The following is a 14,411-nucleotide window of genomic DNA, read 5'->3' as shown; positions in this document are numbered from 1 at the left end:
ACACTCCCAGATTTCATAGGCTGGTCCTGGCTGGTTGGCCAAAGTCCTGGATTGGAGTCTGGTGGGGAGGCACAGTGGCCCGGTGTACCAGGCAGGTGGACAGGCAGGCAGGTACCACTACCACTGCTGCTGTGTGTGGGAGCCCATCCGTCTGGCGAACCATGCTGCTCTGGCTCCCCACCAGAGTCTAGCCCAGGACTTTTGACCAACCAGACAGGACTGGTCTATAGAACCTGGGAGTCTCCCGGCCAAACTAGGATGTATGGCCACCCCAGTTATAACCAGTCCCCAATAATAAAACTTTGAAAACTAATAACTGTAACTAATTAGCCCCGTAATTTTGGCTTTTAAGTTTAATGATCCAGTTCCTTAATCAACATTTTAAGAAGCACATGAAAGAATTACAGCTTGGGGTTAATATATTTTGGTAGCTCTAGAATATGTTATGTGTTTTCTTGCATGTAAGCAGGCTTTTAAGGCTGCCTTTTCCTCTTTCATCCAGTAATTAATACCTAGTGTGAACTTGCTGAAGGCAAAGGAAAAAAGGAACTTTACTGTGTGGTCTTTTCCCAAAAACTTGAATTCTGGAATTAGCCTATTTCACTGGAAGATTAATGCACATCACTCTTTTTCTGTAGTCTTTGGTACAGACCTCATAGTCCATTTGTATCTATTTCAGGAACTTCTGTCCAGCAAGTATGATGATCCAGCGATGTGCTTTGACATCTGCAGCTGTCAGTTTGTTTACCATTATTCATTTGAGACGTATGAGCAGGCTGACATGATGCTTAAAAATGCTTGTGGGAATCTCTGCCGTGGAGGATATTTTATTGGCACAACCCCAAATAGCTTTGAGCTTGTGTAAGTGCTTTTTTATCCTGTCAATTTAAAAAAAATGTGGGATGCACACTCAGACTAAAAGCGAAGTCACTCCTTGCTTCTGTGGTTTATTAAAACAAGATGTTTCAAATAAAAGAGCTTTGTAAGGTTCTTGTCTGAGCAGTCTCACCCCAGGTAAATTCACTAAAGTGTAGCAGAACCAGAGTGTCAAGGATATGACCTATGGTGCTCTGTCATCCAGCCTGCAGTGCTGCCCATGGGTCTTGTGTTGGATCCACACACCTTATGTGGTGTGTCCCAGACTATCCCACATGCTGCTTGTGGCAGCCTCGGCCCCAGCCATGTACTGCACATAGGGCTGTTCTGGCACACATTGCATGCAAGATCAGTTCAGAGTACATGTGGTACATGGGGTCAGTCTGTGGGCCCAATTGGACCCAGCCCTGCTGCTTATCTGACCTGTAGGGCCTCATGAGTTTGTTACACCTGGAATAGACTGTACCTACATAGCTCCTGTAGAAAACACTGCTCCTAATTTGTAAATTTTCTGTTTTGATTGCAGCAGTGGCAAAACTGGCATGATACAAGCAATTGAAGTAAGCTTCTTGTATCAAATTTCAAATGCGCCTCCTCACCAGGAGTACCAAACTGCATCCAAGTCTAAGGATCTATTTCTATGGCTACTTAATCTTTAGCCACTCTGAAATCGTTTAAAATTTGAATGAAAGACTTGCTTTGCCTCAATAATTGTATATTATTTTTTCAGCAAGGCTGGGGAGTAGAGAGCTTAGGCACTTTTTTTTCTTGCTTTGGGCCAGGGCTCTTTATTTTTGCCTTACCTTTTTATTAGCAAACATAATAAGAGCTTGCCTGTCTGCTGCTGCCTTTATTCTTCTCTCCTATAGGAAGCGACTTGAAGCTTCACCCACCAATTCATTTGGGAATGACATCTACACAGTGAAGTTTGAGAAGAAGGGGGAGTATCCCTTGTTTGGCTGCAAGTATGACTTCCACTTGGAAGGTGTTGTTGATGTCCCCGAGTTTTTGGTTTATTTTCCGTTACTAGAAGAGTGAGTTTACTTATGGCTCCCTTATATAATGAAACTTGAGGAAATAAATAAACATGTTTGTTGAAATATACCTTCATGGCACTTACCATATTTTCTCACATACAAAACACCTTTTTTCCAAAAGCTAGCTGCTGGAAATTTCTGTATTATATGCAAAAGATAAGTTGAGAACAGTTTCTGCTTTATGGAGGGGGGGGAAGCAAAAGTAAAGTCTGCCCATGACTGAGAGCAGAACAATAAGCAGGCTCTGCTCCCTTGCTGCTGCTCCTCAGTTAGTACAAGGAAAGCTCTTTTTAAAATTCATTCTGCCTTTTAAAAACAAGATGCATGTGTTATTCCTGAGAAAATATGGCATATCAGAATTATCAGGACTTGCCTTTCTTTCTTGAATCTGGTTTATTATTTTAAGTATAGCTAGCTCTCAGAACTAAGATTTCACTGTTAAGATTACAGTTTGGCTCAAGATTGTCTTTTTTTATATAGCATAATTCTTGCTGAAAACACTGTTTTCTATGGTGGGGATGCTCAGTGTCATATGATGAGTAGCAAAAGTGTTGCTGGGTTTCGGTTTTTTGTTTTGTTTTACTGGTAGTTTTATAGGCTATGGACAGACATTCAAAAAGTCTGAGCCTGAATTAATTCAATCTTTGCAGGTTAGTCTAACCTGGCTAGGCTGAATCAGTTTGTAATCACCTAGGCATCGTCTCTGGACTGAAAAAATGCAGGCATATGCCTCTGGCTAGAAGCTGGGGGGTACTAGAGAAGCCCTCCCTTCCCTTCTGTGGAGCTGAGGGGGGTGTTCTGGTTGCTCTGATTAGGAAGGTCTTCCTGCACAGTCCCAGGCTTTTCCCAGATTACTGCTCAGGGGCAGCAGTGTTGCCAGCTCAGGGCTAGCACTCTGAGGCAAGCTGGGGTAAGGGGTGCAGTGCATGCATCTGCTGATGATACTTTTCAGTCTCCCTCTCCCTGCTGCTTTATGCTGATTGCAGCAAACTGACAGGTGAGCAAGCCAGCAGCAGGCTGACAACAGTGTTTATTACCTCATCAGCAAAACAGTAGCCCCTCTCAAGCTCTTCTTAAACTTTTTCCAGGGACGGAAGCAGGGACCTTACCAGCTGACCTGCTGACTAGCTCTAAAAAGCCCTAAGCAGACACTGCCATTTCTGCCTGTTTCAGTGAAATTGGAGACGCACACAGACACATCTCAGCATTAGCTAACATACCATATGCCTAGGATCCATGGGGCTGGGGTCCATGCTGTGGAAAATGGGAGGGAGGGAGGGGGAGATCTCTGCTTGAACAGGGAAGCCAGGCAGACCTTGCTGTGTCTGCAGTCTCTGGCAGAGCTGTGGATGCGGAGCGAGGTGTGTGTGTGGGGGGTGGGGGGGGGCGCAGGGGCAGCTCTGATGTGGAGCAGAGAGCCCCGCCCAGCCCAGAGAGAGCATGCTAGGATGCTGGGGGAGTCTGGTTTAACTTAAACCAGCCAGGGGTCTGGGACAGACATTGCATAAACCAGTTTGACCCAAATTAGTTAAGTCTGATACTACATTCAGCTAGGTTTATCTGAAAATGGTTTCAGCCATTTTCAGACTGGTTTATATGCACTGAACATCTCTTCCGTTACAGGTTTAAACCAATTTCTGATCACTTAAACCAGTTTATGCATAATGTCTGTCCCTAAAGTGACTGTCATAGAGTACTGGGAATTCTCTTTAATCTGTTTAATAAAGATGAATGCTTACTGAGTTGCTAATTATTGTAGGTGTCACTGCTATGAAGTGTCACTGAAGGAAGATCTGTTCTGCAGAACCTTTATTCCTGATGGTAATGATAAAGTGGGTGGAGGCAGGATAATCTTTGTTAACTTTCTTAGACTGCCTTTACAGATTGGAAAGAAACAAAAAGGTTGCGCATCTCTACACAAATGGAGAATCCATTTTTCAAGTTTGTTTGTGACCCTTTCATATTCTTGTGACCCACTTTTGGGTCATGACCCATGGGTTAAGATGTGCTGCTTTAAGGGATCAGATCTTTTGAGGAGAATGGAGGAGGGTTAGGCTCTCAGAGATCTGTTCCTCTTTTTTTTTCTCTCTCTATCTTTGGATAGTTTTATTGGCAAATACAAAATCACCCAGCATGTCTATGTAGATAGCTCTCAGATTTACCTTACTGCTGCAGACCTGCCTCCTCCTGTTTAAAACTTCATCAAACTGTCTCTCAGGTATGACTTTGTAAGTGTCTGTAAGTTAAAGCACAATATTGCTAAAATAGCGCTCTTATACTTTCTTCAGAACTCTCTCCTGTCTCTTTCCAGAGCATTGTGAGCAGCATTAGCATTGTGTCATGTAGGTCTGGAACTAGGTGTCATATGTGACTATTATCTCCTTAGATTTTTCATATATAGGATTTTTATTAATTCATTATATGTCACTATCAAACCCATTTGTATAATATCCCTAGAATGCAGCCTTTCCAATACACCCACAGAGGTAAAACTCTTTCCTTCATCTCATGATTCAGTACTGCATTCATTTTTTCACTGGTCCTGACAATTGCAGCTTTGACGTCGCATTCATTCAGGATGGTGTTACGAAGCTCCTTCTCGTAGCCCATTGCCTGGACCTTTTTGCTTCCCTCTGCTTTCCTCACCTTTTGCTATCCCACTAAACATAAACTGCTTGTCTTCACCTCCAAGGTCATTTGCCTCCACCCTACATACCCTCTGTCAAGTACTACCAAAAAGTCAGCTTCTGCCTCAAGTCAGCGAGCAATGCTAGCCATGGTGCTAGCTGCCACTGGAAACTTGTTAAAATACTAAACAAGCACCTGATGTGTCCCTTCCTGCACATGTCTCATGCATAGGAGTAAGTTCCCTGCAAATATATGCAGTGCTACTTCATTTTAGAAGTCCTTTCTTCATACTCTCCTTTGCTGTGATGCCTGCCATAAACTAGACAAATGTGAGGCCTGGTGTACTTAGACCATTACCTGACTAATATCGTTGCATTACTTCTTTGTATGCCTTTGTCGGGGCTGACAGACAAACTGTGGTTTTGCTCTCTTCTTGGGGCTTATCTACATAGAATTGTGGAGCAAAGTTTGAGGTCAAATCAAAGCTCCAACTCGGGTGTTAAATAGCCTTATATTGATGCTGCAGCTTACAGTGGCTCCTTTCAAGCATACCAGAGACTGAGGTCTCAAGAATGACTGCAGACTTTACCTGCTTGTTTCTGGGTTTGGATTGTGTCAACAGGGTGGGTGGGGCAGGACATGCTTAGGCCTTTTACTTGATCAGGAAACACTGTTACCACAGTGTAGGTTTCTGCCAAGACTGATTTAATACTGAAGGGGATCATCCACATGTTTTATGTATCTTGACCAAACATTGTTAGCTGATTTTTTTTTTTTTTTTTTTTTTTTTCTTTTCTGAACTGTCCTCCATTGCTCTATGATTGCAAGATATGTGCTTGCTTATGGTTTGGGCAGAGGTGTTGCTCCCTCATCCCTACTCTGCATTTGGCCACACAAGGGGTTTCTAGCTGCTGTGGTAATGCTAATTAAAAGTTGTATTGAGGGGAAAGGCCACATACTCCCTCTCTTTCACGTGTGTGTGTGTGTGTGTGTCATGTCTGCATGTGGAGTAAGCTACCCAAATGCGCAGTAGCACAAATATATTCTTTTTAGGTGATGGTTAATGTGCAGTAGCCTTTCTTATTGTACATTAGCATAATAGTGTGTAGTTTTTTACGTGCCGCTTTAATGCAAGGTAAAATAGGCTACTGCACATTAAAGTGCACATGTAGGTGCACTTGCTCGCTCTTGTGAGCTCTGTGTGTGTGTGTGTGTGCGTGTGTGTGTGTGCGTGCGCGCCAGTCCATAGTAACTGATGTAGTTATTTTAACTGGTTTAAAAGTTTTTTAAAGTTATTAATTTAAATTGCATTTTCATAGAAATATGTGTTTCAGGGAAAGGAAATGCTCTAAGTGAGGCGTATTTGAGGTTTAATGCAGAGACAAACTTCCCTGTGAAGCTGCAGTTTTTAATGAGTCATGATGGCAGTATTGATTCCCTGCTTCTCTAATAACAGCTGTAAATGCAAACAGAGAGAGGTTACAGTCCTACTGAAGACCATAAGATGTCACTATAGTTAAAATTATTGACTTTACTATGTACTTGGGCTTTTTTGGCTTTAAAAATATTACTGCAATAATTTTGTGGGTCACCTAATTGCCTGCTATTTTGACAGAATGGCAAAGAAATATAGCATGAAGCTAGTCTATAAAAAGACATTTCGGGAATTCTATGAAGAAAATATGAAGAACGAGGAGCATAAAATGCTGTTAAAGCGAATGAAGGCTTTGGAGGTAAATATTGAGCATGCTAAAATTACTTTCTTTTAATTTAAGTAGCATTTGCCTCTGGTGATATTTTGGCACTAGTTGAAATTCTTTTCATGAACATTGTACAGTAAGTTAACATGTTTTAAATGTTGGCAGTGTCAAGCCAAATAGCACCTCTGCTACTGAAAGTACAGTTAATCTTCTAAATTTTGTAGCAAAAGTTTCCATTTCAGGGTACATTTTAATATTCTTTAGCTACTAGGCAAATGAGTATTTTATACTTGCTTCACACACTGCATCACATTTGTTCATTTTTTGCAAATTAAATTCCTGTGACTTCAGGTGATTTATAATTAACACAATACTATGATACTAACACTTATTGTAAATGTTGGTCCATTGCCTACATTAGAGAAAAAAATGGAAGGGAGAAACTTAATTGCCTATCTGTGAACTACTTTCATGTACAAGCAATATCAATAGGAGAACTGAAAAGTCAAACAACATACATGTACAGAAAAAGGGTAGACTTCATTTTCAGGAAAATGACAATCGTGACTAATCTTACAAGGATATTTGTCCCACAAAATTTTACCCTCTGAGTCTGAAATTACTATTTTTTTTTTTCAGCATTTTTAGGCAGTTTTCTAACACCAGATTTCAAGGTGCTCTCTTCACTGACGTATGTTGTTTTTGTGCTGTAGGATAACGAATGTCCACTAGTTTTGATCTAAAGTGCTAAATGAAATCAAAATATTCTTAATATATACCTCTTAAGTAGGTAAAGTCAGAACTATGTCCCCTGCCTATCTGTTTGACCTAATTAAGTTTATCTCATAGTAAAACTAAAGAGCTGTGACTTGATTATGTTTACTGCCCTAGGGCGATGATACATATACAGTGATACAAATTACATCCAGATCTGGTGCAGACTGATAAGCCATTCATCTGAGGTAGCTGCACACAGTAGGTGGCTATTGCAGCATATCGCAGCGAACCTATTAAGTCTTGAGACCAGCCTGGGATAAGCTTGAAACCACACAACATGTACACAACCTAATTTATACAAGTGTGTACTACTTCTCTGTAAGGAAGTTCTGTGCAAGGGGCTATATATCATGTGGCTGCTTGTTTATAAACTGGTATATGGCCACTTATTTAAGTGAAAGCATGTTGCTTATACATTGTCCTACTTAATCTACTTTAAATAAGGGTAGCAAATTTATAGTGTAGTGAAAAGCAAGACTGAGGGAAGAAGAGGAAGTAGATTCCAAGATACAAACAGGGACAAAGCTGTATAGAGAACTCAAGTTGAGGACAACAGGGAAAAGAGATTTAAACTGGAGTTAGAAGAAGGTTTCTAATAGTCTTCAGAAAAGGACCAGGAATCTGAATGGTTTCAAAATGAGGTTTAGTAAATTAATGGAAGTTATGGTATGATACAGTAGGGGTGTACTTGGTGTGGTAATATGACAAAGTGTATTTGAGTGTTTAGTATCCCTATGAAAAGTCCTAACTTGATCCCTGTGTGGGAGGTTTCTAGAAGGCCTGTATTAGGGCTTGTGCTTGTTGCCTGTGGAGAGAATGGTGGAAAGCAGGGGTGGGAGGGAGGCAATGGGTGGATGGTGGGGGAATGAGGAAGTATTCTCCTCCCTCAGCAACGAACAGTGATATCTGGGTAGATGGTCTTGTGGACCCTCTTGAACAAAAGATTACCTGCTAACAAACCGGACTGGATTTGATAGCCCAAGGGTGCAGACAAGTGCGGCTCCTACTGTAACTCATTGTTTTCTGCAAAGCGTTCTGACTTGCAACGTTAACCCAGACCAAACAGAAGTTCACTGTTGGTTCCAGAGGGGAGGGAAATCTAGCTGTGGGCTGAGAGCCTGCAGCCTGGTTCTCGTAGCAACGGCCACTGACTTTCTGCCTGTGCTCCCTGTTTTCAGAACGGGAGGGGAGAAGGGCAGCAGAGGGAGGTCATTCTTGGGTTTCCCCAGCTGGTGTTGAAGGGTGAGGTGGCAGAATTGGAGCCCCCGCTCCTCGAGGGGCTGGGGGGAGGCCTAGTACACTTGCTTTACACTCCAGGGGGGCTGAGAAACCCCAGACTGAACTCCCTCCACTCCCACTCCCTTTCCCACCTTCAATTCTGAAAACAGCAACAAGCTGGGAGCTCCACGGGCACAAGTTACAGACGATGCTACATTTTGAAATGCCTTCATCTGATGCCTCATGCAATGAGGTATGATTTTTCACCTGATCAGCCATTTTTGAAACTGTATGCAGCCATGCATTTGTGTTTGGTCACAGCTATAAACTACTTTCTGTGGCCAGATCAGGTGAAATTGCCACTTCTGTCTGTGCCCCAAGAGGCCCCTCGTTATAATTTGAGACAGGAAATTATTAAAAGATTTAAATAAGAACATTCAACCAAATCCTCCTACAAGCAGGCATCCAAATGGCAGACTGATTGCCCCTCCCTCCCCCTTCAACACTTGCTTAAATTCAGTGATTCGCTTGGTTAGATCTTGACATAATGGGTTCATTTTTTGTTGTCGCCTGTCCCTCAGCAATATCCTGCAAACGATCATTCCAGCCTTGCGTCAGATAAGCCTGATGACTATGAGCATGTAGAAGAGCTTATGAAAAATGGCAAAGCAGAGTTGCCTATGGTAAGTATTTGTTTCCATCAGTTTCCTTCCAGATCTGTTCAGATGGAAGTCCAAATCCTGCTGACATTTAAGCACGTGCTTAGTTTCAATCCCATTGAAGTTAACGGGACTTTTCACGTGCATAAGTTAGAATCGGAAAGAGAGAAAAGGACCTCAGGAGATCATGTAGTGCATCCCAGGAGGATCACTTATTCCACTCCCCTACCACACACACCTCTCCATCCTGAGATAGAATTGTACACACACTCACTGTCTCTAAAAGACATTACCTAATCTATTTTTAAATTCCAAAGAGTGTAATCCTCGTACTTCCTGGATAACCAGTTCCAGTTATTGCCAGCTTTAGAATTGGAAAGTCATCCCCACACTAAAATCTAACTTCAGTTTTCATTTGTGCAAACCAAGGTGGGTGATTATTTCTTATCTTATCTGCAGTGGACATGGAGAACAATTAATTACTGCCTTCTTTATAAGAACCTTTTACATATTTGAAGATTTATATCCTCCTTCAGTCTTCTCTTTTCTGGAATAAACAAACCCAGTTCCTCCCACTCTTTGTTATAGCCCAACACTGCTAAATACCTTGACCTTGTTATTCTTCATCTCGTATTTATGCATTTGATTTTTCTTTCCCAAGTGTGGTATGATGATGATGATGACTTTGTATGTTAATTGAATTGAATATTACTAATTTTCTCTAAATTATAAAGATTATTTTGCATTTCAGTCCAGCTTGCAAACTCTTCCACCTTGGTATCATTTGCAGATTTATTATAAAAGGAATCTCTCTCTTCCTTTGTTTGAGTCATAGTATTAATTAGAACAGGATCTAAAATGGAGTGGTGTGAACCCCATTTGATGTGTTCCTCAGTTTGATGGTGAACTATTTGATAGCGACTCCTTGAGGACCAGTTTTGAACCAGGTGTAGAGTAATTTCTTCTAGGCCATATTTCCCTAGTTCGCTTATGAGAATGTTTATGAGAGATACTGGATGCAGACAGATTAAAATGTTTCAGATGTTACAAGTGTAATGGGGTTTGATAGGTTTGAAAAACAGTGTTTCAGACAGATGTACGGCCCCAGCTGCACCTACACTGGAGTGCTTCAAAATTGCCATGTCACCCAGGAAAGACAATAGGGGGTTGCTTAGTTCTGTTTCTGCCCCCCCTCTCCCCCCCCAGCACTGTGTATGTCTGTAGGCTCTCCTGTCAAAGTTTCAGAGGTGTTTCAAATGTTACATTTTTCTATTCCTTGTGCTGAAAAGCTTGATAAATCAAAGTACCACATCTCTTTCCTTTATTCACTAGTCTAGTTACTATGCCAAAGAAGAAAGTTGAATTAATTGGAAGTGATTTGTTCTCAACAATTCTATTGGCCAATTCTTTACTTTATTATTTTCTAGGTAATTATATTTGGATTGTTACATTATTTTTTCTGATTTTGAAGTTAAGCTGATCATTCTGTGCCCCAGGACCTCCTTTTACTCATATATATATAAAAAAAAAAATGTTACTATTTGCCCTTCTTTATGCCTCTAGGACATTTTTCATGAATTCTCAGAGATAACCCATTAATGGTTAGCAGTTGTTTTGGCTAATTTAAGTACTCTAGGGCAAACTTGTCTGAGTGCTAGCTACCTGAATACATTTTTTACTTACATGCTCTTTTCCTATTTTGGCCTGTCTCTACCCTATTTATAATTTTAATTCAAATGTCTAATCACGACTGACTTTTCAGGTAAAGACTGAAGTGAAAGGGGTGGGAGGTTGGGGGAGGTATGGGAGGGACCCACCCACCCACCATATGCTTAAGTCCTTTCTGTTTTATCTGCTTTTTGCTTACCTTCCTTGATTTAGTAATGGACCATTATTTTCCTTAGTCTGTCTTTCTTTTAGTGTATTTATAGAATCATTTCTTACAGTCTTATGCAAAGACAGTTGGAAAGATGAAGACGTAAAACTAATACGACTACTGGGGCCATGCCTATACTTATGTTTGTGTACTGTAATAGTGAGTGTTTTAACTTAAAGTATTGTTCAATCTCATTGGCCAGGTCTTTCCCCACTTCCCTAACTGCAGGCTCCTTTAGCACTGCATGGGCGGGCAGCTTCCCCGCTACCACTGCACCATGCAAGCAGGCAGAATGAATTAACAAACATTTATTTATTTATTTATTTTCTTAATAGGGAACTTTGAGTAAATCTGAATGGGAAGCAACAAGTAAGTAGTGTTTTGAAACTTAAAATACCGTTCCTTTAACAAAGTAGTTGAATAAATTATAGCGGTAGAAGGTGTGCAGATATACCCTTTCAAAGGTGGTGGTTTAATGTTAAAAACTTAAGAGGCTAATTTTTATATGCATTTTTATTCATGTGACCAAATATAGGTTTAGTTGCCTAACTTCAGGATGATCAAGTTAATAAAAAAAAAGTCGTCATATGCATGTAACTTAAGTTTGCTTAAATTAAAATGGCGATTAACAGAAACTGTTTACAGCACTCAGTATTGGGGACTACAAATTTTATAGTGTTGGGGAAGCATGAATGTGCAAAATATTTCAAGAAAGTTGTTAAAGCTTTATTGTAGATCAAATTGGCTAACTTATTCACAGGTTGCCCTTCTCGGCACTCAGTATATTTCAGATACAAATAGTTGAGGAATGGATACAAGGGTGACTGGTGTTTATTCTGATGTGTTGCACTTTTAAATAGAAAACAGTAATATTGTTACATATATTGTATGAGTTTTTTAAGCCATGTAATTGGAAATTTCTGTGGCCCCACGGACTACTCTTTTCCGCCACCCTTGATTTTTTTTTTTTAGAAAAAGTAGTTGGATATCTACGTAAAAAAAAAAAAAAATCCTTCTGGGAGTCCAATAGCTTTTATGTATTGCAGTCAATTAGAATTAGTAGTATTCCAGACCTTGGTATTGGCCTGCTCAGATGTCAGAAAATGCTAGATTTGTAAATTTAGTTAGCTATTAGTGTTCAGGAAGTCCTTAATCAGAATTTTTTCTTATGGTCAGAGAATCCATTTGATCGTCTTCAAATAAGTATTCTCTCTCCCATTGGAGCTTTGGTTTTACAGATCAACTTTTGTTCTCTTATTGCAATCATCTGTTTTTAAATATGTATCAGGAGGATTGTGACAAACTCAAAGGACTTTATATCTTTTCAGCAGTGCTTATTTTTTATTAAATTGAGGGTTTTCATACTTGTTATAAGGAGTAATTGAGGATTAGTTACCCAACAGTCTTTGTATAGAGAGCTTGAGGAATAGTATTCCTGATGGGTAAAATAGAGGCAGTTTGCCACAATTAAGTAGAATTTTGTATTGTTGCTGGAAAATGCATTCAGGCTTATTGTATACATTGAACAACCTTCTAGCTATGACACACGTAATCATAAACAGCTATTTAGAGTCGGCTGGAAACCTCTAACCATCAGATTGTAGTCTGCTTTTTTTTTTTTTTAATAAGAAACTAGTTTTGCAATGTGTTTTGACACGTCTCTGCTGGCATGAGACAAGGGTTGTCTGTAAATTCTACTCTTCCGTGTATCTGCTATTGATGATAAGACAGATAAGCACATTGCAGGAGTATTACTGTAGTCAAAATAGTACTTAACCTCCATTTCTACTAGGTGCATTTTTGAGTTAACAAAATGTCAGCTGTGATTTGTAAACACACTGTGGTGTCTCTTTCTAACAGCTATTATTTTTAAAATGGTAACTTCACATTTTCATATCTTTGTATGTACTATTAATATTTAATTTCACCTTTGCAGAGAGAAACACAACCTTAATTCTGCTCTATTGCATCTATTATAAAGAAAAATACAAACCAAAGGAACATTTAGGATTACACATTAACCTTACGTAGCTATGAATCTTAAAATTGTGATAATGACTTTTGAAAGACTTAAAAAGAAATGGAATAAATTGAATGTTAAGACATTTCACATTTCATAGCTAGAATCCTTAAGCTACTGTTGCATCAAGCATATAATATTATAAAGCTGCATTTAAGATTTAATATTGCATTGCTTTGGATATTGTTTACTGGTTGGGTTCTTCTGAAAATATAGCCCTTCATCTAAATTACAAATACACAGTTGAATTTTGCTTACCCAAACTTACAGTTATATTAGAATATGCTTTTAATACATGGGCCATAATGGATATGGTCAGATGGGGTAGCTATTGCTGCAGTTTTTATTAGATAGAATATTCTGCTCTCCAGTATCTTTTTTAGAAAGGTATGTCAAATGTGTATTTTGAAACTTTCGGAATGAAGAGAAACTAGAAGTTTTCAGTGAAGTTTTAAATGTTCCTTTTTCTTTTCTAGGTATATACTTGGTTTTTGCATTTGAAAAGCAACTGTGAAAAAATCACATACTGGAAGTAGCACGAAGAGATCACTTCCCTGTACAAGTTGGAGTGATCCAAAAATCCATTGTGGCAACTATTTTTTTATGTTTATTTTTTAATTATTGGAAGTGTGCGGGACACTACCAAAAAACTAGAGCAAGCTCGTGAATCGGAGTTACAGTTGCCTGTCTGTGACAGATGGACTAGTGTGTATATGTAAAAATGATTCTGAACCTGTGTCTTTTAAAACATATTTTTAAGTAACCTGCCTACTCCCAGAAAAAAAACCCTTTGAACTTTACATGTATTTTGTTCCAAGCAAAGGTTCCATTAGTAGAAATTTGTTCATGAGTCTTAAGAGCCTGATCCTATGTCCTATGAAATCAAAAAGAAAAAAAAATGAGCGAGACCCCTCACACTTACTTACTTTTAGTGGTGTAGAATTCAGGCTTAGATATTGACAGCACAGTTTAAATACATTCATAATGCAGCACTCTTATACTTAGAGATATGTCTGTACTGAAGTACAGAGATGCCCAAGCTAGCTTCAAGTACTGAAAAAAATTCAAGGTCTTGGCATTATGGAGTATTATAGCCTAATTTTACTCTGCTGTGGCTAGACTTCTCCCTATAGTTACACTAGCTCAGGTGTCTCTATACTGAAATGTGTAGTGTCGACATAGCTTCAGTAGTGTTGTATTAAAGTTGTAGTTTATGTATTAAGATTCCAAGCTGTTCTTGTTTTTTGTGCTTGCTGATATGTAGTGTCAACTCAGTGTTCAAAATTAAATTGGTTTGCTCTGTACCACTTAATATTGCTTTCTGTCATCAGTACTTTCAGGAATTCACTCCTGAAGGGTTTTAATAGACCCTTTTACAGACCACTTTAGAGACATACCAATGTATTCAGCAAGTAGCAAACACTATATTTAGGGCGCCCAACATTTTCGTTACAAAAGGCTCTCGACAAGTTTATGTAGTTTTGAAGCACGCTTTTGAAACTTAGCATAGAGCGGCATAGTTTGTGAAATTCCAGTCGGGTTTGGGTGAATTACAGAACTATTGAGAATAATTTTGGTTGAAAACTCTTTTCACTTGCTGCAGCACTCAGGTAAACTTTG

General features: G+C 39.5%; 1 protein-coding gene across 2 annotated transcripts in view; it reads left to right on the top strand.

Moving 5' to 3' along the window:
- Positions 1-14,103, top strand: part of RNMT (RNA guanine-7 methyltransferase) — a 28,369-nt gene extending 14,266 nt beyond the window's left edge. For both annotated transcript variants that reach the window (XM_090039605.1, XM_090039604.1), the window contains exons 6-11: positions 680-861; positions 1,746-1,910; positions 6,157-6,274; positions 8,818-8,919; positions 11,107-11,140; positions 13,268-14,103. In XM_090039605.1, coding sequence (XP_089895731.1) covers positions 680-861; positions 1,746-1,910; positions 6,157-6,274; positions 8,818-8,919; positions 11,107-11,140; positions 13,268-13,305 — 639 coding nt within the window. In that variant the 3' untranslated portion in view covers positions 13,306-14,103. The remainder of the gene's footprint in view (positions 1-679; positions 862-1,745; positions 1,911-6,156; positions 6,275-8,817; positions 8,920-11,106; positions 11,141-13,267) is intronic.
- The last annotated feature ends 308 nt before the right edge of the window (positions 14,104-14,411 follow it).

This window comes from Crocodylus siamensis, chromosome 3 (genome assembly GCF_052110815.1).
Source record: "Crocodylus siamensis isolate JL-2025a chromosome 3, ASM5211081v1, whole genome shotgun sequence".
NCBI lineage: Eukaryota > Metazoa > Chordata > Crocodylia > Crocodylidae > Crocodylus > Crocodylus siamensis.
The sequence above is the reverse complement of the archived record's forward strand: the minus strand, read 5'-3'. Positions and strand labels throughout refer to the sequence as shown.